This window comes from Pipistrellus kuhlii, unplaced genomic scaffold (genome assembly GCF_014108245.1).
Source record: "Pipistrellus kuhlii isolate mPipKuh1 unplaced genomic scaffold, mPipKuh1.p scaffold_m20_p_4, whole genome shotgun sequence".
Taxonomy (NCBI): domain Eukaryota; kingdom Metazoa; phylum Chordata; class Mammalia; order Chiroptera; family Vespertilionidae; genus Pipistrellus; species Pipistrellus kuhlii.
The window spans coordinates 8,341,321-8,367,211 of NW_023425540.1; the positions used below are offsets into that span (position 1 = coordinate 8,341,321).

General features: G+C 48.6%; 1 protein-coding gene across 1 annotated transcript; it reads right to left on the reverse strand.

Annotated features, from left to right (window-relative positions):
* Positions 1 to 10,546: 10,546 nt before the first annotated feature.
* On the reverse strand, positions 10,547 to 23,016 carry CCL28 (C-C motif chemokine ligand 28). Its single transcript, XM_036409431.2, has 3 exons — positions 22,706 to 23,016; positions 10,932 to 11,058; positions 10,547 to 10,818 (listed from the first exon to the last, which is right to left on the reverse strand). The coding sequence occupies exons 1-3, from the start codon at positions 22,767 to 22,769 to the stop codon at positions 10,605 to 10,607; spliced, it is 405 nt and encodes a 134-aa protein (XP_036265324.1). The 5' UTR covers positions 22,770 to 23,016; the 3' UTR covers positions 10,547 to 10,604.
* Between the last annotated feature and the right edge of the window lie 2,875 nt (positions 23,017 to 25,891).

Here is a 25,891-nt window from a genome sequence, read left to right on the forward strand (position 1 = left end):
ACATCAATCAGCCGCCTCCTGCACACCTTCTACTAGGGATGTGCCCGCAACTAAGGTACATATGCCCTTGATTGGAATCGAACCTGGGACCCCCCACTCTGTAGGCTGACGCTGTATCTACTGAGCCAAACCAGTTAGGGCAGGCCTGTAACTTTTTAGTAAAAGGTTTTTCTATGCTTTAAGCAAGCCCTGCTCATTGTTTCTGTGAATCTAGGTTAACATACCTTTGAAATAAGCTGTAACCACCCTCAAAAGAGCACATAATCTTGTTGAGTTGTAACCCGTCCCTGCCTTGCTTCCTCCCACCTCCAGGGAACCTTCCGTATGTCCCTTCCTTAATTTTAAATGCATAAGAGGAGCTGTAAAACTATTATCCTCTGCAGCATTTGAGAGTGTGCTCCCCAGCATTTGTTATCAGTTTGGCTCAAATGAACTCTTCTAAGAATTCTCTACAGGTTTGGATGTTTCTTAAGCTTACTGGAGGTCTCTGTCCTGGTCTTAGTGGGTCCTGTGCCGAAGGAGCTAACCCACCAATCAATTCTCAACTTCAGCAGGGGTTATGGGTCCAGGCTGGCCCCAACTTCAGGAAACAAGTGTCCAAGTCTCAGAGGTCCCACTGAAGCGCCGCCTGGATTGAGAAGAGGAAGTCACTTCTCTCCAAAGAAATTCTCCTCTCGGAATTTTCTCTCAAGCACTCCTCTTTCAACTCACTAACACCCTTGTATCAGTGAGGGTTCCACCAGAAAAACGGAACCCCCGGGAGAGAGAGCTATACTAGTCTATATGAAGGGATTGATTGCAAGGAATTGGCTTATGTGATGGTGGAGGTGAACCCACAGGTCAGACCAGCATGAGGGCAGGCTGGGAGCTGCTCTCACAGGTGGGCTTACTTTTTCTTCAGAGAAGCCTGGGCCCTGCTCTGAAAGCTTTCACCTGATGGCATCAGGCCGGCCAGATGATGTAGATATCTCCCTTCAGGTCAACTGACTGTGGGTTTCAAGCATAAAATGCTATCTCCACAACAGGTTACCTTCAGCTTGAATAAAGACTGCAGCTTAGCTAAAGTGACACATGAAAGTGGCCATCACACCCATATTACCGGTTGAGTATTTTTAGAATTGTGAAACCCGTGCTTGAGGGTTTCCTTTGAAAATCGGCATCTTATCTTAGCACTCAATTTGGGATTTTATATCCATTGTACGAATTTAATTTCCTTATGTATCATCTTGATGCTCAGCATCAAGAGAATAGTTCAGAGTAGTGAGCCCCCTGAATCTCCCTGCCTCACCCTCAGTTTGTACCCCGAGTTTGGGCCTCTCTTGATCTCCTTGGTTCTTAAACTGGCCGCTGTGCTTTGCAGTCTGGCCTTACACTGATGCCTGTCCTGTTCCTGTCTCACTCATTGACTGGCTGTGCTTGGTAAGCCCCATCCTCTTTACTTTTCTTTCTTCCTTCCTTCCTTCCTTTCTTTCTTTCTTTCTTTCTTTCTTTCTTTCTTTCTTTCTTTCCTTCCTTCCTTCCTTCCTTCCTTCCTTCCTTCCTTCCTTTCTTTTTTTCTTTCTTTTTTTTTTTTTTTTAGAATAGTTTCATTGATTTTTGAGAGACAGAGAAAGAAGAAGGAAGGGAGAAGAGAGAAACATCGATATTAGAGAAATATCTAATATGGGCTGCCTCCTGCATGCTCCCTCCCTGGGATTGAGCCCAAAACCTGAACATGTGCCCTGACGAAAAATTGAACCAGCAACCTGTCTGCGCAAGGGATGATACCCAACCAACAGAACCACACAGGCGAGGCCCAAGCCCCATAGAGAACACTCCGGGCTCCCCATCTGTTCCCGTCTCATTCAAGGAGTGAGCCTTCCTCCAGTCTGTCTCATGCTCTGGCTCTGCATTAGAGGAACACCAAGCCAGGTCAGGTCCTCCATCCTTTACTGGACGTCAGACCTCCATCCTCACAACCCCATAATTATATATATATAAAATTTATTTTTTACAGAGAGAGAAACATTGATCAGCTACCTTCTGCACTCTCCCCCTCCCCCCCCCCCCACTGGAGATGTGCATGCCCTTGATCAGAATCAAACCTGGGACCCCTCAGTCTGAAGGCTGACGCTCTATCCACTGAGCCAAACTGGCTAGGGCATAACCCCATAACATCTATGGAACAAATGTTACTCTTGCTTACATTAGAGTCATCTCCCGTATTGGTGACATTGCCTACCCATCCCCGAGACTTTATCTTTTGCCCTTGTGTTCTGGAAGCTTTGGGGACAGATACTGCTCCGGTTCATGTTTCTGTGATCTCCAGTATCTAACACAATGCTTTGCCTAAGGTAGACCCCTAATAACTATTTTTCTGAAATGAATGTATTTGACCTGGGTCATTATTTCCCTAAGGCTCAGCTGGTGTGGCTCAGTGGCTGAGCGTCGACCTATCAACCTGGAGGTTACGTTTTTGATTCTTGGTGGGGCCACGTGCCCCGTTTTTGTGGCCTCGCTCCAGTAGGGAATGTACAGGAGGCAGCCAATCAATGATTCTCTCTTATCATTGATGTTTCTATCTCTCCCTCTCCCTTTGTCTCTGAAATCAGTAAAAATATATTTTTAAAAGCAATTTTGTGAAGGAGCTGCACATATGACCTCTGAATCAGGAAACTTGGCTTTGAGCTTACCCTTGTTAACCTCAGCTTTTCTAGCCTTCATTCTCTTCATCTTCCAAATGAGAGGTTTGGGTGAGGTGATTTTCAGAGTTCCTAATGTGTTCTTAAATTCTAAGGTTGTTTTAATGCCTAAACTGAGAATGCTGGTTTGTTTTCACAGTTCCTCAAATAAACAATCTTTGCTCCAAGGAAAGGTACGCTATTCTGAGTGACAAAGTCTGAGTTGCTGGGATGACCGTGAGTAGGCAGCCCTGTCCTGCCCTAGCTTGCCCTGCTTGGGGGCAGCATGCTGCTCAAACTGCACCCCAATCCGGGAGCAGGAAACCTGGTCACCTGCACTCAGATGACAACAGGCAACGTGGGAGCCAATGAAGGGCGGGAAGAGACATTGAAGGCACTTCCTTAAAGAGGGGAATTTTTAGAGAAGAAAGATATAATGAGTGAAGAACCATTCCTTTGACACCACTCCTAATGGGGATGACAGGAAAGCCATTATGAGTTATTGTCATTGAAAGTAGGGGTGGTGGCAAGTGGAAGCAGAGGGAAATGAAACAAAAACACAAGTAAAAACATATGAAGCTCCCCAAATCATCTCCTCATTTTAAATAGCTGTAGCAAGACTTTATCTTTTGCCCTTGTGTTCTCTCTCTAACTACCCCACCCCAACCGTGGTCTCAGAGGTCCTTATGATAAAGAAAGGAAAGGAAGGAAGGGAGGGAAGGAGGGAGGGAGGAAGGGAGGGAGGGAGGGAGGAAGAAAAAGGAAGAAAGAAGAAGGAAGGAAGGAAGGAAGGAAGGAAGGAAGGAAGGAAGGAAGGAAGGAAGGAAGGAAGGAAGGGAGAAAGGCCAAGTTCTTGTCATTTTCTAAACTCTCCCCAATCCAAGTCCAATCCTAAAACAGGAGTGATTTCCATGCTGTGAAACAAATAGCACGTGAGACTCAAAGATGGGGACACATGCCGAAACCGGTTTGGCTCAGTGGATAGAGCATCGGTCTGCGGACTGAAGGGTCCCGGGTTCGATTCCGGTCAAGGGCATGTGCCTTGGTTGCGGGCACATCCCCAGTGGGGGGTGTGCAAGAGGCAGCTGATCGATGTTTCTAACTCTCTGTCCCTCTCTCTTCCTCTCTGTAAAAAATCAATAAAATATATTTAAAAAAAAAAAAAAAAGATGGGGACACATGATTCTGATGCTCAGTTAAGACATCTTGTAATCCCACTGCGAATGGTCAGATTTACCTCTTTCAACGTAACCCCAGAGCCCAAGGGCATTGCCCCCGTGGTGCTTGGGGACCAGTGAGTTTCCTGCTTCTGCTCTGGCCTTGTCTCTGCTGCCTCGGGGCTGCCTCCGCTACCCACGGCCCACATGGAGTCGCTGCTGCCAGGGGCACAGACGCCCTCTGTTCTGTCAGTGACAGCCCCCGTGTCGCCACGCAGGCTGTGTGAAGACACTGCTCTCCCCTCAGCTGCTCTTCCTAAAGCACAAGGCGGATCCGCCCCCCACTGTCTGAGATGCGGCCAAGGCCAGGTTGCACTGTCTAACAGGTGCTCACGTGCGGGGAACCAGAGGGTGGCAGTCGCGTAGAAGAGGATGCCTCTCCTCTCAGAGGTTGTCTGTCCTCACTTTGAACAAACCAGGTTACAGTCATCCTCAAACAACCTACCGTATTTTTCGGACCATAAGACACACTTTTTTCCCCCCAGAAGTGGGGGGGAAAAAGTCCCTGCGTCTTATGGTCCAAGTATAGCCTACACATATACTTTTTTAAAAAAGTTTTTTTACTTGCCCAGCTCTGTGTGGTCTCTGTGTGCTTGCCCGGCTCTAAAATGGTTCTAAATGCTGCTGTTTACTTTACAGGGTTGATTACATGTGTTTATGACTGTGATGTTGGGTTTTAATGCACATAAAATATTTTAGGACACTATTTGTTTCAGAATCTTTTTTTTCTTCATTTCCCTTCTCTAAAAACTGGTGCGTCTTATGGTCCGGTGCGTCTTATGGTCCGAAAAATACGGTAATAGTGGCTGAGCGCCTCTCACACAGCAAGCACAGTGCTCTGCGTGACCTCTTCGCAATGATCTATTTAAAAAAAAAATCGTTATTGTTGAAAGTGTAGCAGGTGTTCCCCTTTTTCCTCATTGACCCCTTCTAGCCTACACCTGCCCCCCCTTTTTAATATATTTTATTAATTTTTCACAGAGAGGAAGAGAGAGGGATAGAGAGCTAGAAAAACCAATGAGAGAGAAACATCGATCAGCTGCCTCTTGCACATCCCTTACTAGTGATATGCCCGCAACCAAGGTACATGCCCTTGACCAAAATCGAACCCGATACCCTTCAGTCCGCAGGCCGACACTCTATCCACTGAGCCAAACCAGTTTTGGCTGCCCCCCTTTTTTTAATGACTTAAACCAACAGACATTTATACCTTAAAGTTCTGAAGGTCTGAAGCCTGAAACGAGTCTCACTGGGCTCAGTCCAAGGTGCCAGGAGGTCCCGGCCCCTTTGGGGGGACCATCCGTTTCCTTGCCCTTTCTGGCCTCTGGAGGCTTCCCGGGTTCACAGGCTGGGAGCCTCTTCCTCGAGCTTCGAAACCCGCAGCGGGTGATGGGTCGAGTATTTCTCACCGTTCTTCTGAGAGACAGATGGTTCTTTTTTTAAATATGCTTTTTAAAAAATCGATTTTAGACAGAGAGGCGGGGAGAAACATCAGCTGCCTCCTGCATGCCCCCTTCTGGGGATGAAGGCCACAACCCAGGCACGTGCCCTGACCGGGAATCCAACCTTGGTGCACCTGATGATGCCCAACCAACTGAGCCACCCCGGCCAGGGCCGGATCACTCCTCTGCCGTCCTGTCTCCTTCTCTGACTCCACAACTATCTTTCTCCCTCTCCGTCTGCAGATCAACAGACCGACCTTGTGTCCAGGGATCGCCGTGAAGGGCTGTCTGACCAGAGGGGCCTAGTGTTCTTTCCCATCACAGACACTGCACAGACCGAAAATCCAATGTCAACATGGCTTTCAGAAAGAATGTCTGCTTTATCAAAAGGCTTCTGGGAGAAATGTCTTTCAATAAGAAACTCACCCACTTCATTTACAGTTGATTTCAATTTATAAAAATAAATGGAATAGCAAGAGTTTTCAGGAATGGTTAGCATATATATATAAAACAGGTTCACTTACAGTTTTAAAGGTGTGTGTGTGTGTGTGTGTGTGTGTGTGTGTTTAAATAACAGGTGCTAATGCCATGAAAATTTATACAATACTCTTACAACTAATATTTTATTCAGTTATTTACATAACACTCATTGTGAGCATTTTCACCGCCTCAGATTCTCCACCTGAAACATGGGGAGTCCTTGCCTGGTGTGGGAATTTACATCGGGGAACTGTAAGTGCCAAGTTTCTCCTTTTACCCCTAGCGAGTAACTTGATCACATTTTGGATGGAGGAGCTATTTCTCACGTTAAAAAAATGAGGTGAGGGTGTAAGTGCCACACCCAGTTGCGATCGCCTTGTTCAGGCCTGTCCTTGCAGGAGGCAGCGCTCCCAGGCCTCACCGTCCATTCTACACCCTTCGAGTCTCTGACACGGCACCTCATGCTCCACCACCTCCGGGTATGGACACAGTCACAGTTCTTTCATTTTCCCACGTAATGGACTGCAAATCAACTTACCTTTATTCCCCAAGACAAGAATATGTCCGCTCTATCTCCTCCACCCGAAGAGACTAAGAACTCAGCCCCGAGCTTCCCAAACACCAGCTAGAGAGAGAGATTCGTGTCTACCAGATCTGTCCCTGTGCTTGCAACCACGGGTGTGGCTACTAAATGCCAGATTCCGTGTTCTTTGTGAGCAACTTTTATGCTCAGATATTCACTGAGTGCCTCCCATGGGCCAAGCACGGGGGTTAGGCACAAGATGCTGGGGGAGCACAGTGGACACGGCTTCCGCCTGCCTGCGCCTTCCCCAGGATGATGGGATGCAGGGAACAATGCCTTCCTGGACCAGGGCCACCGGCCAACGTGAGGCGCTGCATGCTTGGGTCCCAGAGATGCAGCTCTCCCGGGTCACACACAGGCTCACACACGACACCTGCCGGCCACACACCAGTCCCCTCATCATCCCTATCGCTGAGAGCAAAGGGGCACGGATAAGAATCCTAAAAACAGGCCTCTCCAGGTTACCCCAGTTCAGGACTCTGGTCTCACACCGAACCTGCCGAGGCCGCGACCCCAGACTCCCAGCCTCCTGAACTGTGAGCCATAAATGCCTGCTGTTCCCCAACCACCGTCTCCGGAATTTGGTGACAGCAGCCTGAACTGACTAGGACAGGGGTCTGCAACCTTTAAGACATAAAGAGCCACTTGGACCCGTTTCCGAAGGAAAAACAAACAAACCTGGGAGCCGCAAAACCATTGCGACATTTAAAACAAATATAACACTGCATACATTGTTTCTTACCTTAATGCTATATACCGGATCGTGCAGTTAGCTGTCAATCTGAAGAAAAAAAGGATTTTTTCACTTAACAATGTAAAATATATTTTTGCAAATTAATAGCTAATTAAAATATTTAATTTACCTGGTTAATGGAATTTTTGCTCCTGAACCTCAGTGCACAGTGTCTGCACATCAGGGCTGTAAGACGTTACCTTCGTTTTCACACAGGCTTGCAAGTTGTCATCTGTGAGGCGTGATCGATGTTTGTTTTTAATATAGTTCATGTTGGAGAAGACCTGCTCACATACATATGTGAAGCCGAAGATCAACAGGACTCCAAATGCATACTTTTTCTATGTTGATATAAGTGTTGGGGATGGCCTTCCATGTTTTGAATACAAGTTTGTCCTGTTTGGGAAGGTTTTCAATATCACTCCATTTAAGATTCTGAGCCAGAATGGCCTTCTGACGGGCAACATCCTCAAGAATAGCGGTCAAGCATTTGAACTTGGACACCCATATATCTTTGTCGGCTATATCAGCCAGTTCCATCTCAAGATCAGGTTGACTTACACCTGCAAATGCAGTCATATTCAATAGGGATGGATCGATCGCCAGGGGAGTGACAGGGAAGGATAATGTAGTTTTTTCCTCTCTGAACTCACAGAATCGTTTCCCAAACGAACTTTGCATTGTGGTGATTGCAGACTTCAAATATTCCAAATTTATCGTATCATGACTTTGTTTGAACTCTCTCAAAGAGGGAAAGTGAGACAGTGTACCTCTCTGTAAATCTTTGACAAACACTGTCAACTTGTGCTCGAATGCCAAAACCTCCTCCAACATGTGCAGGGCTGTGCCTCCTTTCCCCTGAAGGGTTGTATTTAGTGTGTTTAGATGTGCTGTCATGTCTACCATAAAATGTAATTTTTCCAGCCACTCTGGTTGTTCCAGCTCAGCAAAGGTGAGCTCTTTGCTGGCCAGGAAAGTTTTTACTTCTTCCAAACATGCAACAAAGCTTTTTAGCACCTCGCCTCTGGACAGCCACCGGACCTTGTTGTGGAGCAGGAGGTCAGAATATATGCTTTCCACCTCATCCAATAGCAAACGGAACTGGCAGTGGTTTAAAACCTTTGCCATTATCTTATTAACAATCTGAATGACCACATCCATCACATTTTATATTATCCACATTTGTAGATATGGCATTAATTTATTTTCCATTGATTTTTAGTGAGAGTGGAAGGAGGCTGGGCCAGGACAGGGATGCTGTGGTTGCCTGGCGACGCTAAGTCACCCTCAATGCAACACAGAGCGCTGGGAGCGCCAGAGGCGGGCGGAGGTAAGCGATACAGCTCCCCGCCCACCCCCTGCTATCTGCCCTGCTGGGAGCCGCGGCAATGCTTCAAAAGAGCCGCATGTGGCTCTGGAGCCATAGGTTGCCGACACCTGGACTAGGACATAGGAACCATTTTCCTCAGTTCCCCTGTGTTATCGGATTATCACACTAAAATATATGATGGGGTTAAGTGGAAGATTGTGGATTTTTTTTTACATAATCTGTCTTTAAATTGACAGAAGAGCCTGGTGAGGCAGATTTGCAATGCAAAGATGATAGAGAGTGTGCAACACTCTCCATTGTCTCAGATTGGGAAAGTCAATGAAATCAGGTTGGGGCCTGCTTTCATCTATGGAGAGGGCACTGCCTGTATCAGCACCAGCACCAGCACCGCCTGTAGCAGCTTGCCTACTCCCAGGCTGCAGGTAACGCTGACTGGCAGGCATCCTCTGGCCCTTTGTGAAGCGCTAGGTGCTCAGATCTCTAACTGCAGCCTCTCCCTGTGTGTCCACACCTTGTGGGCCCTCTGCCGGGGCTGATAGGAGAACAGGAAAAACCTGGAGACCTGGGCACAAGGCTTCTGTCACTTACTGTGTGGCCTTGGGCAAATTATTTAGCATCTCTGAGGTCTCCTCATCCAAAAAGTGGAGAAAGCAATACAAAGCTCACAGGATTGTTGGTGAGAGCAAATAAACGGCCTGCTAAGTTGGTGCTGATGAGCAGTGTTACACAAAGGCTGCTTGGTGATTATTTATTTATTTATTTATTTATTTTAATTTAATAAATCTTTATTGCTCAGATTATTACAATTGTTTCTCCTTCCCTGCCCCCCCCCCCATAGCTCCCTTCCACCCGGTTCCCATCCCACCCTCTGCCCTTACCCACCCCACCCCACCCCACCCCGCCCGCCCCCTGCCATTGTCCTCATCCTTAGGTGTACATTTTTAGTCCACACTTTAGACTGTACCAGGCTCAGCACCTCCGTGTGTCCCTTATCACCTCCGGGTCATCCTGGCCACACTGTGGGGACCAGCCAGCTGGGCAGCACAGGACACCTGACACCTGCCCAGGTGGACACACGCTCCTGACAGCTAATGTCTGAGTATGAAACCAGGTCTGGCTCTTCATCCCGAAGCTTCTATGGACAGGAAGGCAAAGGTGGATCCACCCACAGTGCGGGAAAGGTGGGGAGGAGTTACAAGGTGTAGGCTCTTGTTTAGGGAGAGTAAGATCATCCCACATGGGACCCAATTCCATGCCTTTCCCCAGGAGCCGTGAGAGCTGGCTTCAGGGGTAGATGGCTCCTGGAGCAAAGCGAGCATTTTTTTTTTTTTTTTTAGCATCAAATTATCAACCGGTAATTTCAACGGTGGTTATTCAAACTAGGTACTGAATGTGAAATATATAGATTAGAAACTATTTTTTTTCTCGGTAGAAAGCTGATAATGTGATCATATAGAAAATGTCTTTATTCTTGAGGGATGCCAAATTGTACCAGTAAAAATAAATTTAGGAATGGCGTATCATGATGTTTATAACTTATTTTCCAGTGGTTTACAAAAAAACTTATATACTTATATATATAATGTTTTATACACACACACAAAAAGAGAGAGAAAAACAACTATGACAAAATATTAACAATGATTAATCTAGATGACAGATACAGGGATTCATATTACCATTCTTTCAACTACTCTGTAGGTTTGGAAAACTTTACAGTAAAAAAGTTGAAGAAGCCCTAACTGGTTTGGCTCAATGGATAGAGCATCAGCCTGCAAACTGAAGGCTCCCAGGTTCAATTCCCGACAAGGGCATATACATTGGTAGTGGGCACATCCCCAGTGGGAAGTGTGTAAGAGGCAGCTGATTGATGTTTCTCTCTCATTGATGTTTCTAACTCTCTATCTCTCTTCCTTTCTCTCTATAAAAAATCAATAAAATATATATTGTTAAAAAGTTGAAGAAGTTGTATCTATTTGCCACACTCTTAAAATAGGATATGCAGTTTTTCTTTATCTTTTCATTTTCCAGGGGAGTGTATCACTGGCTACCTCTGCATACTGTGTCATTGGGCTTTGTCTGCCATGTTGGCTTCCAAGAAGGAACATTCCCACCATCAGTGCACACCCGGCCCCGGCCAGATTCCCGCAGGAGCCTCTTCACAGGCCCGCTGGCACACTCTCCAACATGGAGCTCGGGGCCCGTGCGCCCGGCGTCCTCGGATGTGCCCCGTGGCTGTGCCTCTTGCCATGGTGCCTCTTCATGTGGCAGACGTGGCCGTGGGCATGCTTCCTGGCTGCTTGCTTCCTCAGCCACTGTTTCACGGTGTGGCTGTGCGGGCTGGCACAGATCCTCCGGTGCCTGACATGGAGGCTGCAGAGAGAGGAGAAGGACATCACGGAGAGAAAGGACCGGGAGCCGCTGGCCACGGGCAGTGCCCAGCTCAGACACCCAGGGGCAGGCCTCCCCCCCCCAAGGGCACTCACATGACGGCCGCCAGGTCACAGTCCCCGTCGGCCCTCTGGATGCGACAGGCGCTCACTCTGTCCAGGAGGCGCCGGGGGACGTGGTGGGAAACCAAGGTGCAGCAGCTGGAGGCGATGGGGAGGATGGCTGGAAGAGGACAGGAGAGGCAAGGCCACCCCTTACAGTCTGTAGAGCAACGGCCTGGCTCGCATCTTAAAGACCCCACAGAGGCTGGCTGGTGTTGCTCAGTGGTGAGTGTTGGCCTCTGGACCTGGACCAGGGGGTCACAGTTCAATTCCCAACCAGGGAACATGCCTGGGTTGTGAGTTTGATCCCCAGGGCGGGGCGTGCAGGAGGCAGCCCATCAATGATTCTCTCTCACCATTGATATTTCTATCTCTCTCTCCCTCTCCCTTCCTCTCTGAAATCAATATATATATATATATATATATATATATATATATATATATATATATATATATATATTTTTTTTTTTTTTTTTTTTTTAAAGACTCCAGAGAAACAGAATGTTAATCCACTTGAGCAAGGGGCAGACAGGGACCGATGGGTAGCTTTGCTTGCAGGCCCCAGCTCTGCCTTCTAGAATTTACACTAAATGGGGGAGTGAGGGGGGGGATAAAACTAAGTACAGCCTAGCTGATTTGGCTCAGAGGATAGAGCATCAGCCTGTGGACTGAAGGGTCCCAGGTTCCATTCTGCTCAAGGACACTTACCTGGGTACCAGGCTCCATCCCCAGAACGGGGCGTGCAAAAGGCAGCCAATCAATGATTCCCTCTCAACACTAATGTTTCTATCTCTTCCTCCTTTTCCCTTCCTCTCTGAAATCAATACAAATATATTTTAAAATAAAAACTAAGTCAGATGGAGCACAAACCGAGGGAAGAGATGAACGCCGCTCAGGCAGCCATGTGCTGGGGTGCAGACTGACTGGATAAAAGATGGCAGAAGCAGGTGACACAGTTCAGAAGAGAGCCCCACATGGGCCCCGGGGCAGTCCCCACGCGGGAAGGACTTGGCTGAATCCTGAAGGACTCAGTGTGTGGAGGAAAAGGGAGACTTACCCAGACTGAAGTAAGTGCATGGTCAGGAGCCCATGGAGGCCTGGGTGGAAGGGGGCAGGCTGGGAGAGGCCAGTGGGGGAAGAGGAGACGTATGCAATACTTTACACAAACAAGCAGAGAGTCCTGGGACTGGAAAGCATGGGGTGTGGAGAAAGGGACCACTGTCTGGATGGAGCAGCTCGGAAGGTGAGTGACAGGGAGCACGGGGCACACCATGAAGGCCTAGTGTCAGTCTCAGGGGGTTTTGCTTTTATGAAGTGAGGACCACTAAAGGTTTGAGAAAGGAGAAGGGTTTTAGGAAAATCCATGTTACAGTGACAAGCAAGATGGACCAACGTGGGGAGAGTCTGTGGCAGGAAATCAAGCTGGGAGGGGCTAGCCTTATCCAGAGGTAAGGGGAGGAGGGCAACGCAAATAAAGAGAAACCTCACCCCTGCTAAGTGTGCAGATCCCTGCCTGCCACCGGCACACAGCATTCTTCTGGCTTCCCATGTCACCAAGTGGCTAACACATCTCTTTTTAAAAATTAGATGCAGGTGCAGCCTGGTAATAACAGTTAGAACGAGAGGCTGATAGAAATGAGTCAGCCTCTCCGTGTTGTCAGCTGTAAGCAACAGAGGCAGCTACCCTCGGGAGGAGAGAAGACCTGAGTCCATGCTCCGCCCACCTGGAGACAGGCTCCTCCCAGCGAGGGAGTAGAGAGGAAATAAAATAAGGATATCTAGGTGACTCACTCTCTGGGCACCAACATTTTCCATTGTTACTCATTCATCTATTCATTCAATTTTAAAAAATATATTTTCATTGATTTTAGAGAGGAAGGGAGAGACAGAGAAACATCAATGATGAGAGGGAATCATTGATCGGCTGCCTCGAGCCCGCAACCCTGGCATATGCCCTTAACCAGAACAGAACCCAGGACCCTTTAGTCCACAGGCCGATGCTCTATCCACTGAGCCAAGCCGGCTAAGGCTATTCATTTAATTATTCGATAAAGACTCACTGAACAGTTCCAGGCACAATGACACTCACTGGGGGATACAAACAATACATAAACAGTGTGTCCCTGACCTCCAGAGGCTGTGGGAGAGGAGACAAGCTTGGAGCGAAATGCTCAGGGAACAACCACATTGGTACAGTCACTACACTTCTCAAATCTGTGCTCCTGGGGTTCCCACAAGCATAAAGACAGGGCACAGGCATTCCCGAGAGCAGAACATTAGAGACCATCTGTATGTCTACCAGAAGTTAAATACATAATGTACACTCTAAGGATGAGGTAGGTCCATATGTGTTAACACTCAAATTCCATAACTTATTAAGTGCAAAGAGCAAATTTCAATATAAGAACTACAAATGATTCCATCTTTGTTAAAAATATACACACAAACACAGAGGAAAAGATGTAGAAATATTTAGCCCTAATTTACTAGTATAAGAAAAGACTACTAGAAAGGGGACACTTTTTCAACTAGCCTGCAATACTTGTAATTTTCTTAAACTCCCAGTGTTAGGCAGGTTGGAACGAATTCTATAGAAAACACCACCCAGGGAAGATGGGAGGCATCAAAGGGTGTGAAGTTTGGACTCCGTTTTGGAGGAGGGGTCAGCATTCACTGGTTGAAAGGGGAGGAGGAACATTCCTAGCAGCAGGAACTGCATCTCCAGAACCCTGGTGTGGAAGAGAACCGAAGACTGTTTATATCACAGAATCTGAGTCACATTTGAGGAACCTGGTGTCTTACACAGAGACAAGTCTCCTCTGGCAAGATTCTCATCAACAACAGTCCAAGGGGGAGGCTCAGACTGCAGCCTTGTCCAGATCCCGGGGAATGTGTGCCTTGACCTTGGTCCCAGACCCTTAAGGACTATCTGTGTCAAGGTCACTGGAGCTCTTTCCCTCCAGAAGAAAGACGTGCGCCTGGTCCCCCTCCCCTCCTATCCTAACAGCTCAGTCAGTGCTGCTCCTTTTGGAACAGAATCCCAGCTTGATGTAAATCAGTGACAACCTGGCTGCAGCCCAGGACATCTCTCTCTCAATGCTCAGGGAATTAACATATACATACAACCTCCACGTAGACATTAATTATTTATCTACACAAATTCCTTACAAAAATGTATGTCTTCAGTGACTACTAAACCATGCGTTTAAATGAAACATATAGCTGAAATACACCCACATCTGCCAAATAAATTGATAAGTTCTGCTCAGCTTCACTTCTGTCCTCAGTTAGTGACACCCAGAGATGCAACAGCCCTAGAAAGGAACAGGTTAACATTGTCCAGGGCAAGACATTTCATGCCACAAGGATCTCTCCGCTTCCCTCTCAATCTAGAGCCAGAGAGAACTTTCCGAGCTGTTATGGGTGTAAGGAGTGTGTGTCAGGCACACCCCCCATCACCCAACCAGACTCACTGGAATAGGAAAAGCACCATTCGTTCAGCAAACAGGCATGGAGGGCCCTTCTGTGCCAGCCTGAACTCTGAAATAAACCAGGCAGAGTGTCTGCCCTCAAGGGAGGAAGGCAGTTAAACAAGTAATCACAACACAGCAGACGTGTTGACAGGCACATTCACTGTGTGATGGGATTATCAGGGACAGAGGCCAGATTCAAAGACTCTGTTTATATGAAGTGTCCAGTACAGGCAAAGCCATAGCAACGAGTGGTGTCCAGGGGCTGGGATGGGGGGTGGGGACTGACTGCTTACAGGATCAGGGTCTGTTTTGGAGGTGGTGAAATGTGCTGGAATTAGAGGTGATGATTGTATAATTCAGCAAAGGCACTGGAAACCACTCAGTGGTGAGTTTTATGGTATGCGAATTATATTTCAACTTTATAAAAAGTTCCACAGGCCCTAACCAGTTTGATTCAGTGGATAGAGCATCGACCTGTGGACTGAGGAGTCCCAGGTTCGGTTCTGGTCAAGGGCATGTAGCTTGGTTGCAGGCACATCCCCAGTAGGAGGTGTGCAGGAGGCAGCTGATTGATGTTTCTCTCTCATCAATGTTTCTAGCTCTCCATCCCTCTCCCTTCCTCTCTGTAAAAATCAATAAAATATGTTTTTTAGAAAGTGCTATAGGAGCACAGCACATTGATTGTTTTTACATTTATTTATTAAAATGAGTTATTTTTTTCCTCCTCTAGCTATGCTGTGCTGCTTATTCTCCAAGTCAAAACTGTTTTAATACCCACCCCCCAAATTTGGGAGTTTATCCATGTGTCCATTCACTATGTGAATTCTCACAGCTATGTGTATAAGATGGCTTCTGAATGAGTCACTATGCTAGGGATGAAGGTAGGAAGACAGAGTTACTAGCTTCAAAGAGCTAATACACAGACCACTGCAGGGTCGTGACCCAGGAAACCATAAAAGAGGAAATGGCTTTCCGAGTCATAGGCACACCTGTGTGCTTAAGAGTTTGAGTTATCTGAGTTCTGGCATCAATTCCAGAAATAGTCATGTTGGCCGATGTGACTGGTGCCCTAATGAGGAATTCCGAAATACATAGAAGCTAGAATCCTTTGAAAGTTCTTGAGGAGTCAGGCAATGAAGAATGGCATCAGGGAGGCTTGGACTAAGCTAGGGCAGTGGGAAGGTTCTTTTGGACAATGTCGCCCCCTAGAGGTTTTCTCACGCTGACTTCAGTCCGCATATTTCCATTTTTAAAGAAAGGTCAGCAACTTCCTCTGATTTCCACATCGGGGAGATTACCAGAGGCAATAAAGTTGAAAAAAGGAATGAGTTGACATCCCTTCTGCATTGATGTCGGTTTTATTCGTATGATACGTTTCCTTGTGTGCGGAAGCAAGCTGATAAGGAATTAGGAAAACCAAGCCTTCCTGTAAAGGTCACCTTGAATGCCACCGTTGCAGGAAGCCAGGAACCCCAAGGAAAGAACCTGCTTTGGCCCCAAAACAGGAACCCACAAGGCCTGTCTGATGCAGTAGGGGTTCCCGAGAGGGAAATGAGAGGTCTCGCAGAGCGGGCTTGATAAAGCAGTGGGGCCCAAGGTATGAACAAGCTTAGGTTTATTATGAGGCTTGATCCCCCTCACCCCCAACCTCACCCCCTCCCCTAACTCTCGGGAGATGCCCCTTTGCTTTGGGAAGGACGCTCCAGAACATCAGCCCAGCAGCTCCAACTGGAATCTCCTCTGACAGGTGAAGTATGAGAGCAGCGCCTGCCGGCCGAGGCCAGTCCTCTGGGAGGCGCAGGTGAGCACCAGTGGGCAGGGGGTGGGTCAGCAGCACCTGCCCAGCAGGTAGGGCCTCTGACCCTGTGGGAGACCAGCCCCTCTACCCTATCAATCCACCTCGCCCCTATTCTTAGAGGGGAAGGACTCTTATCCAAGACCCACAATTTCATAATGATCAAGAATATTTGGGTTGGGGAATCATGGGAGAAACCTGCCATAACTGTCAGGTAAGACCAACACTGGTTGTGGGAAGGGAGGATCCGAACATCATGAGGTCATGGGCCAGGGAAGCCCAGACCAGGCAGTCTCTGTGGGTAACATCTGCCAGTGTGTTCCCTCTCCTCAGTCCACTCCACAATCATTAGCATTTCTCCAAGCTCCATCCATGACTTTCTACTCCCCCACCCCCCCCCCCCGCCCCCATCTACATCTTCTCAGGCTTTGTCAGTAACTTCAAAATCTCTTGGTCTACTTTAACCTCTACCCCAAGCCCCTGACCTACATCCAACTGCTGTCAAACATGCACTTGGATGGCTCACTAACTCAATACTCAATCGAAGACATCCTCTCCTGCTGCTTCAGCGTCACTCCTTCCCTCATCTCAGCTGACCGTCATTGATAGTTACCCACGCCAAAACCCGCGTGGCATCCCAACCTCCCGCACCCCACAGCCTGCCACAATCTCCTGGGAGTGTTACTTCCTTGACACTCAGATCTGCCTCTCCCTTTCCATCCCTCCTACACCGCCCAAGTTCAAGACCTCATTCATTGGCTCCAGGCCTACTGAGCTCCCAGGTGCCTCCTTTCTCCCAGCGCTGCCCATTCTCCACATGAGCCTGTGGTCCCAAGAGCCCTGCGCTTCTCTGGCTTTCCCACATATAACATTAAGGGTCTGGATGACTGTCTCTTAAGACTCCCTCAGGCTGAAATCAGTATGGCTCAGTGGATAGAGCATCAGCCTGCGGACTGAAGGGTCCCAGATTCGATTCTGTCAGGGGCATGTATCTTGGTTGCTGGCACATCCCCAGAAGGGGGTGTGCAGGAGGCAGCTGATCAATGTTTCTACTGTAACTCTCTCTCTCTCCCTTTTTCTCTGTTAAAAAAAAAATCAATAAAATATATTAAAAAGAAAAAAAAAAGACTTCCTCAAGACATCTTTCTATCCACACCACAGCACAGGGTCTATGGTTATTACTAAATAAACGTTTCTGGAGCTGAACTAAGTTATGTTGTAGTTCTGAATGTCTCATTTTACCTTGTTTAAGGCTTTTGATGCCATTTAAATATTTTTTCATTTTTTAAAAAAAAGTAAGATTATCAAGGTCTTATGTACCAAATGTCTTAAAATTTCACAGTTGCCTTTTAGAAACATACCATCTCTCTACCCACAAGCAATTAGGGGTCAACTCAATATAAAATAAATTATTTGTTCATTATACTTAATGTTTTAAAGATATTAGGATCTCATGAGATGCATTCCTATTTGTCTTATTAATTAGGGTGCTATTGCTATTGATTCTGTTGGTTCTGAGTTGTTATCATTGTGGTTTCTAGTATCAAGTGGAATGAGTGCCTTGTTATGAAAGTCCCTGATTGGGTTCTGTCAATTGATCCCCTTCACCAGCAGCCCCTCCCCTAACCCTTGGTCCCTAAAGGCCTTAAAGCAGTGGTTCTCAACCTTCCTAATGCCGCAACCCTTTAATACAGTTCCTCAAGTTGTGGTGAACCCCAACCATAAAATTATTTTTGTTGCTACTTTGTAACTGTAATTTTGCTACTGTTATGAATCGTAATGTAAATATCTGTGTTTTCTGATGGTTGCGACCCACAGGTCTCATTGGAAAATACAGATATTTACAGATATATGGAAATACAGATATATGGAAATACAGATATTTGGAAATACAGATATATGGAAAATACAAACCATTGGAAAATACAGATATTTACATTACAATTCATTAACAGTAACATACTTGCAGTTATGAAAATAATGTAATGGTTGGGGTTCACCACAACTTGAGGAACTGTATTAAAGGGTCGCGGCATTAGGAAGGTTGAGAACCACTGTCTTAGAGAGTTCTGTGTTCAAGACAGATGAAGTGGAACACTAAGGCACTACATGTCAAACCTGGGGTATAAGCATTAGGTTTGGGTTTTAGGGGAAGGACCCTGTGACTGTAGATACGGAAACCAGCTTCCTCTCTTCCCCGGATGTATTGCACAGCCTCTTGCTACTCAAGTGTGGTCCCCAGAGCTGCAGCAATGGCATCAGCCGGGGGCTTATCGGAAATGCACTGGTACAAAGGGCACAGCGACATGGAATCAGGGCAAAGACACCTGCCGCTGCTGGAGAAAGGACTCCTGGGGTAAAGAAGACATGACGAGAAGGTGCACGTGGCTGCTGGCCGTATCTCAAGCCCATGGCTGCAGTTTAAGAAGGCAACACGTAAACAAACACAGTGTGCCGAATGCGGTTGGTTAGAGATACACTTCCCCATTCTAGTGGACTTCATGCCTCATGGAGACATGTCACACGTCACACATGGATGCCTACAAACAAAGGTGTCCTCTGCTGTCACCTTCCTGCAGGCAGGAAGGACTCGCCAAGCCATGAGGCATGAAATGCTAAGCCCAAATACTGGTCAAGTCCTCCCTGGCGCCCTCTGGAACCTGGGGTAACGTTTGGGTAATGCAGAGTGCTGAGGGTTTTTCTTTACCTTCATATGAAGCCACCTGGCCCCCAGCACTTCCCTCAGCATGGACACTGGAGTGGCCAGGGGTAGCCCAGAAGGGGTGGGTGATTCGGGCTGCAGAGATACACTGAGAGACCTGACTGCACAGTTGAGCATATGGAGAGAGCCAACCAGGTTCGATTCCAGGCTCTGCCACGTACAAGCCGAGTTCATTCTCTGTGTCTCCATTTCCTTATCTGTAAGTAGGGGTGGGAGATAGCACTCTGTACAGGGTTGCTGTGAAGACTGCATGAGTGTGTACCCTTAAGCGCTTAGGACGGGGGTGACAAATAGTAAATGCTCAGTAAGCGGAAACAAACTGGACAAAGCGCACAGTCCCTTCCCCATGGGGCATCCAGGGGTCTGTCTATTCGGTGCCTGTGGAAGGTGTCGATGTATTGCCCCTCCACTTCAAAGTCATCCTTACTGGCCAATTCTGTGCAATTAAAATTAAGAAGGGCCCCTGGAATACTTCTCCTTCGCCAGCTGTCTTTGTCGGTAGAGAGCGCTAGAGAGACATGGCAGGGAGAGGGTTTTCCTGGCTCTTCTCAGCAGGCTCAAGCCAGGGCACTTCTCCAGCACCAGGCTCTGGGAGAGCGCAGCAGCCAGCAGCGCCCCCTGCCGGTGGCTTCGGAGCCAGCGCATCCACTGAGCCAACTCCTTGGGAAGGACTTCCCCCTGCAAACTGGAGGGCTGATCAAGGGATTATTGTCGCCCTCAGGGGAGCCAGGGCTGTGCCATCTCCAAGGTCTGGAGCTCAGTCGGTAGGCTACAGGGTGCAGGATTTTTCCCTTGAAAACTGTGCAGGACAACTTCTGAACATATCTTTGGGAACCTTCCCTAGTGAGTCTCCTGTGGTTAAGACAAACAAAAGCTACTTTCCTTTAAGGATGCCAAGAGCGCTGTCTCCAGCAAGTATCTGTGCAGGGAGGGGCCTTCCTCACCTGGGGCAGTGGATTGCCCGTCAGAAGGAAGCCCGTCTAGGACTCAGCGAAGCCGAATCCCCCGCCCACACCTGGTGGACACAGCCAGGCCCACAGCGCCCCCGGGCTGTGGCTCTAAGGAACCTGGCTGGGGGCCCAGAGAGGGCACGAGAGACGTTTTTATGGGCTCAGCATGGAGTTCTGGGAGCCAGTAGCTGTGTCAGCGGGTGTGGAGTATGCCCTCTTGTCTTTGGGTGGAATCCAAGGCTTTTAACCGTGGGCACGTCAGCTGCTTCCTGATGGACGCAGAACACCCTGGCAATGCCAATCGCTGGGCCGTCACACCAGGGAGGCCATTAAAGGGGTCATTAAGATAAGAGAACAGCTAATGCCCAGAGGAACAGCATGTATTTCCCTGTGTCCCAAACTGGCACATCCACTTCCCTGTTCCCTCCCCCCGCCTGGACAGTGGCCAAGGCCACCCGTGCCTCCTTCCCAGCACTACTCAGCATCCCTCTCTCCGTCCCCTTCCCCCTCCCTGGCCTTCCCCACCCCACCCAGCTGAATCCCCACCAGCCTCCGCAGGGCCCCGGGACACAGACCCTGAGGTTGGCCATGAAAGCAGTGGGGCTGCCCCTCTCAGTTCCACACCTGGTCTCGGGCTTCCCCTCCATATTTTAACCCATCACTTACTTTTAAAGGGCAGAGGTGGGGCTTCTCAGACAATGTGATTTTCCTCCAGCCCAAACAGCCTAGAGAAAGCCCCGAGATTAACCAAAAAAGCTACTGTCCCATCTCCTCGGCTTTTCTTTTCTTTTCTTTTTTTTTCTTTTCTTTTCTTTTCTTTTCTTTTCTTTTCTTTTCTTTTCTTTCTTTCTTTCTTTCTTTCTTTCTTTCTTTTTTTCATCACCTCCGTTCCTTTGCTTTAAAAATAAATTAATTTAAAAAGTTTTAAATGTATTTTTACTGATTTAAGAGAGGGAGGGAGAGATAGAAACATCAATGACGAGAGGGAATCACTGACCTGCTACCTCCTGCACACCCCACACTGGGGATCGAGCCCACAGCCCGACCAGGACTGGAAGCATAACCTCTTGGTTCATAGGTCAGTACTCCACCACTGAGCCATGCCGGCCGGGCACCACGGCTCCTTTTCAAACACCTCTGTGCGCTCCTGTCCCCTCTCTGCCTGGCAGGGCTTCTCATTGCCCTGTGCCCTCCGCCTGCCCTCCCTCTCTCCCTCCCTCCCTCCCTGGTCCTGCAGGTCCTGCAGGCGGTGCTGCCCCTGCTGCTGCGGGGACAGCTGGAGCCGGATCTGGAGGCTGAAGGGAGACGCTTATGCGAGTAAACATTTGCCCAAACGCCCTGTTTAGATAAACCTTGGCAGGCCAACCCTTGGGAAACAGTGAAAGGGAGTCCTAAAATTTCAGTGGTGCCTTTTTCTGACAAACTTTACAAGAACATGTATAATGAAAGCCGCTTGCCTTTGTCTTGATAAACCAGGCTGGTAGGAATGAAGAAGAGATTGGTGGGATTTTCCTGAGTCCCCAGACACCGGCCGCCAGGGAGCAGGCCGTCCATTGTGGCCAGATCTGACTGGTCAAGAGTAGATTTAAAATCCAATTTGCATCCGTGTACGTGTGAGTAGTGGGTGTCAAATTAGTGTGTTGGCTGTTATACTTTTTTTTAAAAAAATCTATTTTTATTGATTTTAGAGAGGAAGGGAGAGGGAGAGGTAGATAGAAACCATCAGTGATGAGAGAGAATCATTGATCGGCTGCCTTCTGCACGTCCCCTACTGGGGATGGAGCCTGCAACCTGGGCATGTGTCCTTGGCTGGAATCAAACCTGGGACCCTTCAGTCCTCAGGCCGACGCTCTAGCCACTGAGCCAAACCAGCTAGGGCTGGCTTTTTACATTTTTAAGAGCAGACCAAATAAGACTCCTATTTCACATCTGGTTTGGATTTAGAGAATCTTTGCAGGTAAAGTCCAGAGCACGAGATGGGAAGAGTAACTGCTCAGTCAAGCTTTAAGCACCTGTGTCCGGGATTCCTAAACACAGTAGAAAACATCCAGTCCAAACGCAATTCTCATCTCCATCTACATGTTAGCTGCTCCCTGTTTAAGTTCTCTTGAATATAAATTGTATAGGTCTCCGGCATATTCCCTTTAAAAAATATTTTTTTATTGATTTCAGAGAAAAAGAGAGGAGAGAGCGCTTGAAATATCAAATTTGAGACTCATTAATTGGCTGCCTCTCATATGCCCCCTATTGGGCATCGAGCCCGCAACCTGAGCATGGGCCCTTGACTGGAACTGAACCTGGGACTCTTCGGTCCACAGGCTGATGCTCTACCCACTGAGCCAAACCAGCTAGGGCCTGCAGCCCTTTTTTAAGGTCTGATTGAAGTTTCGGTTTTCAGCTTCTACAGAGCTGACTGTGTCCAGAAAACTTGCAACTTCCCAAACCCTAAAAAGTCTGTCTTCTTCCAGGAACATGCACCTTGCACCCAGACAGTGCAGCAGGTTAGGGTGAGGGGGCGACGGAGAATAAGAGGGGCTCTGGCCCAACGGCTCCCTGGGGACTTTCTAAGACTCTCTCACCAGAAAAGAAAACGCAGCTCGCAGTTGTCCCCATCTGCCAGGTAAGCCAGTCACTAAGACTCCTGTTCAACTGAGGTTCCTTCCTGAAAATTCTTGGACATCAGGAATTGATCAGGAACATGCCAGTCTCTTGTAGATCCCTGGACATTCCTAGCTGAGGACAGAAATGCCTGCTCCGGATTGCTGGCAGCCCCTCTGTTCTGGGAGGCACCCCTTCCCCCGGGGGCTTGGAAGCAGCACCCCACTCACCTGCCGAGGGGCGAAGAGCAGCCCAGGCAGCCAAGGCCAGGAAGGCGAGTCCCGTCTGCTGCATTCCTGCCTGTCCCGCTCGCTCGGGCAGCACCGCAGGCGAGGCTGGAAGGTCTGGAAATGGGCTAAGGTGTCCTTGGGCGCAGAGAAGCAGCAGAAGGAAAAGGCGGCCAGGAGGCCCCGCCCGGGGAGGTGCTCAGGAGCCTATTTCTCAGGTTTCTTTCCTGGGCACCAGGCGCCTCTTTAAGACCAGACCTGTTTCCAGCCACTGGCTCAGGGAGGGTCAGTGGCCATCTGACAGCTGGCGTGCTTATTGTGAGTGGTGGGTGTGGGCCAGTCACTTGGAAACAATTAAAAAAAAAAAAATTAGCTACCTGCAGAGACTCCTCCATGGACCTATGCATCGGAACTTTGGAGCGGGAGGCCAGGGATTTGACTTTTAGAAAGCTCCCCGGTGGTTCTGACGGGCACCTCCATGGGGAACCATTGCATAAAGAAATCTGTTTTTAAATTGCTTGTTGAAACCAAAAGTTTCTGGGGACAAGGGTGACAAGTCATAAAAATACATTATCTGGTGGAAAGATACGAAACCATTCAACCCCACTCTGGTCTTGGTTTGCAGCCAAATTGCCTCTGCAGTGGAGCTGCTCTTTTCCATAGAAGTTAGCACAGGTCCAGGGCCTCTTGCCTGTGGGCTGGGCCCGGTAGGAGGGAGCCTGGAGCAGGTGTGGAGGTAGAGCTGTTGATCAGCACTTATCCTCTAAGAAAACAGAGGTAACCATTCAGCCATTCATTCATTCAGCCAAAATGTACTGAGTCCCCACCTTGCGCTGGAGACAGAGTAAGAGGCGGAGAGGATGCCCCTGCCCTTCAGGAGCCCAGGCTGGTTCAGGGGAGAGAGGAAGAGAACCAACGATTTCTTTCTTTTTTAAAAATATATTTTATTGATTTTTTTTTTACAGAGACGAAGGGAGAGGGAGAGAGAGTTAGAAACATCGATGAGAGAGAAACATCGATCAGCTGCCTCTTGCACACCTCCCACTGGGGATGTGCCCGCAACCAAGGTACATGTCCTTGACCGGAATCGAACCTGGGACCCTTCAGTCCACAGGCATACGCTCTATCCACTGAGCCAAACTGTTTAGGGCTAGAGAACCAACAATTTCAATGTTGATTCCTGTGGTAGGTTCCACCCTTCTGTGCTCAGGGTGGGTCTTTGGTTGCTCTCCGGAAGTGGAGGAAATCAAGACAGGTCCTCAGCCGGGTCTTTGTCTTGCCTGGGACTGAGGCTTCCTCGCACCCAAGTCCTCAATTTGAAGGCTCCCGTTGCACTAAAATCAGGAATGCAGTTCCCAAGCTGGGTGCCGGGGAACCACAGGTTTCCACAACCATCTCCTAGGACACCGTGGCCTAGCCGAAATGGTTGAGGGAAGCACAGGGACAGCCGTTGGACACCACACAGCTACTCCCAGTAGGCCGTCTGTATCTCACTAGATAACAGGAATTAGCTGCTATTTCTGTTGGCGGTGTAGTTCTGTGAACTGTTGGCCAAAAGTTTGGCGCCCTCTGCAGTACGCCATCTATCAGTTTTCCTGAGACTTCCTTATGGTTTTCTCCCCAAAGGGAACACATACAGTCTGAGTCCTTCTTCCTCTGGGCAAGACCTTATCACCTGGGCCTCCTGCAGGGCTTTCTCCGGGGGCCTGCAGAGGGCACCCTAGGGTGGGCACTATTCCCCTCCCTCCCCACAGCTTCCTCCCCCGCCTCTCCGGGCTCAGTGCTCCCTCCCCGGGGTCTGGCACCTCCCTGGGGGAAATCATTCTCAGTCCTCCTCCCCAGGCCTCTGGGAGGATTTTGCATCTCTCTGCCCAGTTATGGCTGCTCGGCACCAGGGGAAGATGTTTGGGAGGCTGTGGTCAGCTCAACACCCCGAGATTAATTTCCATTTGCGTCCCTGGTGAGAGGAGAGAGTCCTGTCCGCTCACTAACACCCCTTTGCACTGGCTTCTTGGGAACTTATATTCTGGGGCTGCTGTGCTAAAACAGCACTGAGCATTCCATGTGAACTCATAGGAAGTGGCAAGTGCCCAAATGTGTTCTAACTGGGAGGTTTCTTTCCCCCTTTTCTCCCCGGGACTGGGTGGGGCTGAAGTAGCTGGATGAGGGGGCAGGGAAAAGCCTTTAGCCTGCCCCACGGTGGGGACCACAGACAGGAGGCTGCGAAAGGCTGCCCGGAGGGGCCCTCGCTCCTCCCTGGAGCCTGAGCAGAGACAGCACACTCTTGAGCTGGGGCCTGAAGGGAGAGTGAGAGCGCCCCAGAGTCTTGTCCACCATTAGAACATTCGTCTTTTTTTTCTTTTTTAATATATTTTATTGATTTTTTTACAGAGAGGAAGAGAGAGGGATAGAGAGTTAGAAACATTGATGAGAGAGAGACATCAATCAGCTGCCTCTTGCACACCTTCTACTGGGGATGTGCCCGCAACCAAGGTACATGCCCTTGACCAGAATCGAACCAGGGACCTTTCAGTCCGCAGGCCAACGCTCTATCCACCGAGCCAAACCGGTTTCGGCAGAACATTCGTCTTTAAAACAAACAACATTCGTCTTTCATAGAGGCCTGCCACACAGGAGCTCCTGAAACACTGGTTTTTTGGCTGTCTGAGCCAGTGTTCTGTGAGCGCAAGGATTAAATTCATCTTCGCCCAAAGGACCTGGGAATGTTCAGTTGGCCAAGACGTTTATGAATTTAAATTTAAATATTTCTTTTATGGAGAATAGAAGAAGGGTTTATGTACAGATTCAATAGTTCCACATGGAGAAGACAGAAGAGAAACACAACTATACATGCTGATAGCAAGGGGGGAAAGGAGGTCATTACGACCCCGAGATTAAACCCAACTCTGACAAGGTGGGTTGGAGGTCATTTCCCAGGAGTTTGAGGCGCCCGCCGTTCCCGGGACCAGGAGCAGGGGTTCTAGGCAGTGAGAGGGGGAAGGGAGCCTCGGGACACATCTGGCCTCTTTCTCATCAGCTCAGAAAGGGGGAGTGACCTGTCCAGAGACCTGAGCTAGATCCCAGTCCAGGGCACGGGAGTCAAGAGAGAGTCGCGGCATGTCGGGTGAGGGGTGGCTAGCCAGCTCACATGAAACAGACATAACACCACCACCAACATAAAAAGTCTAA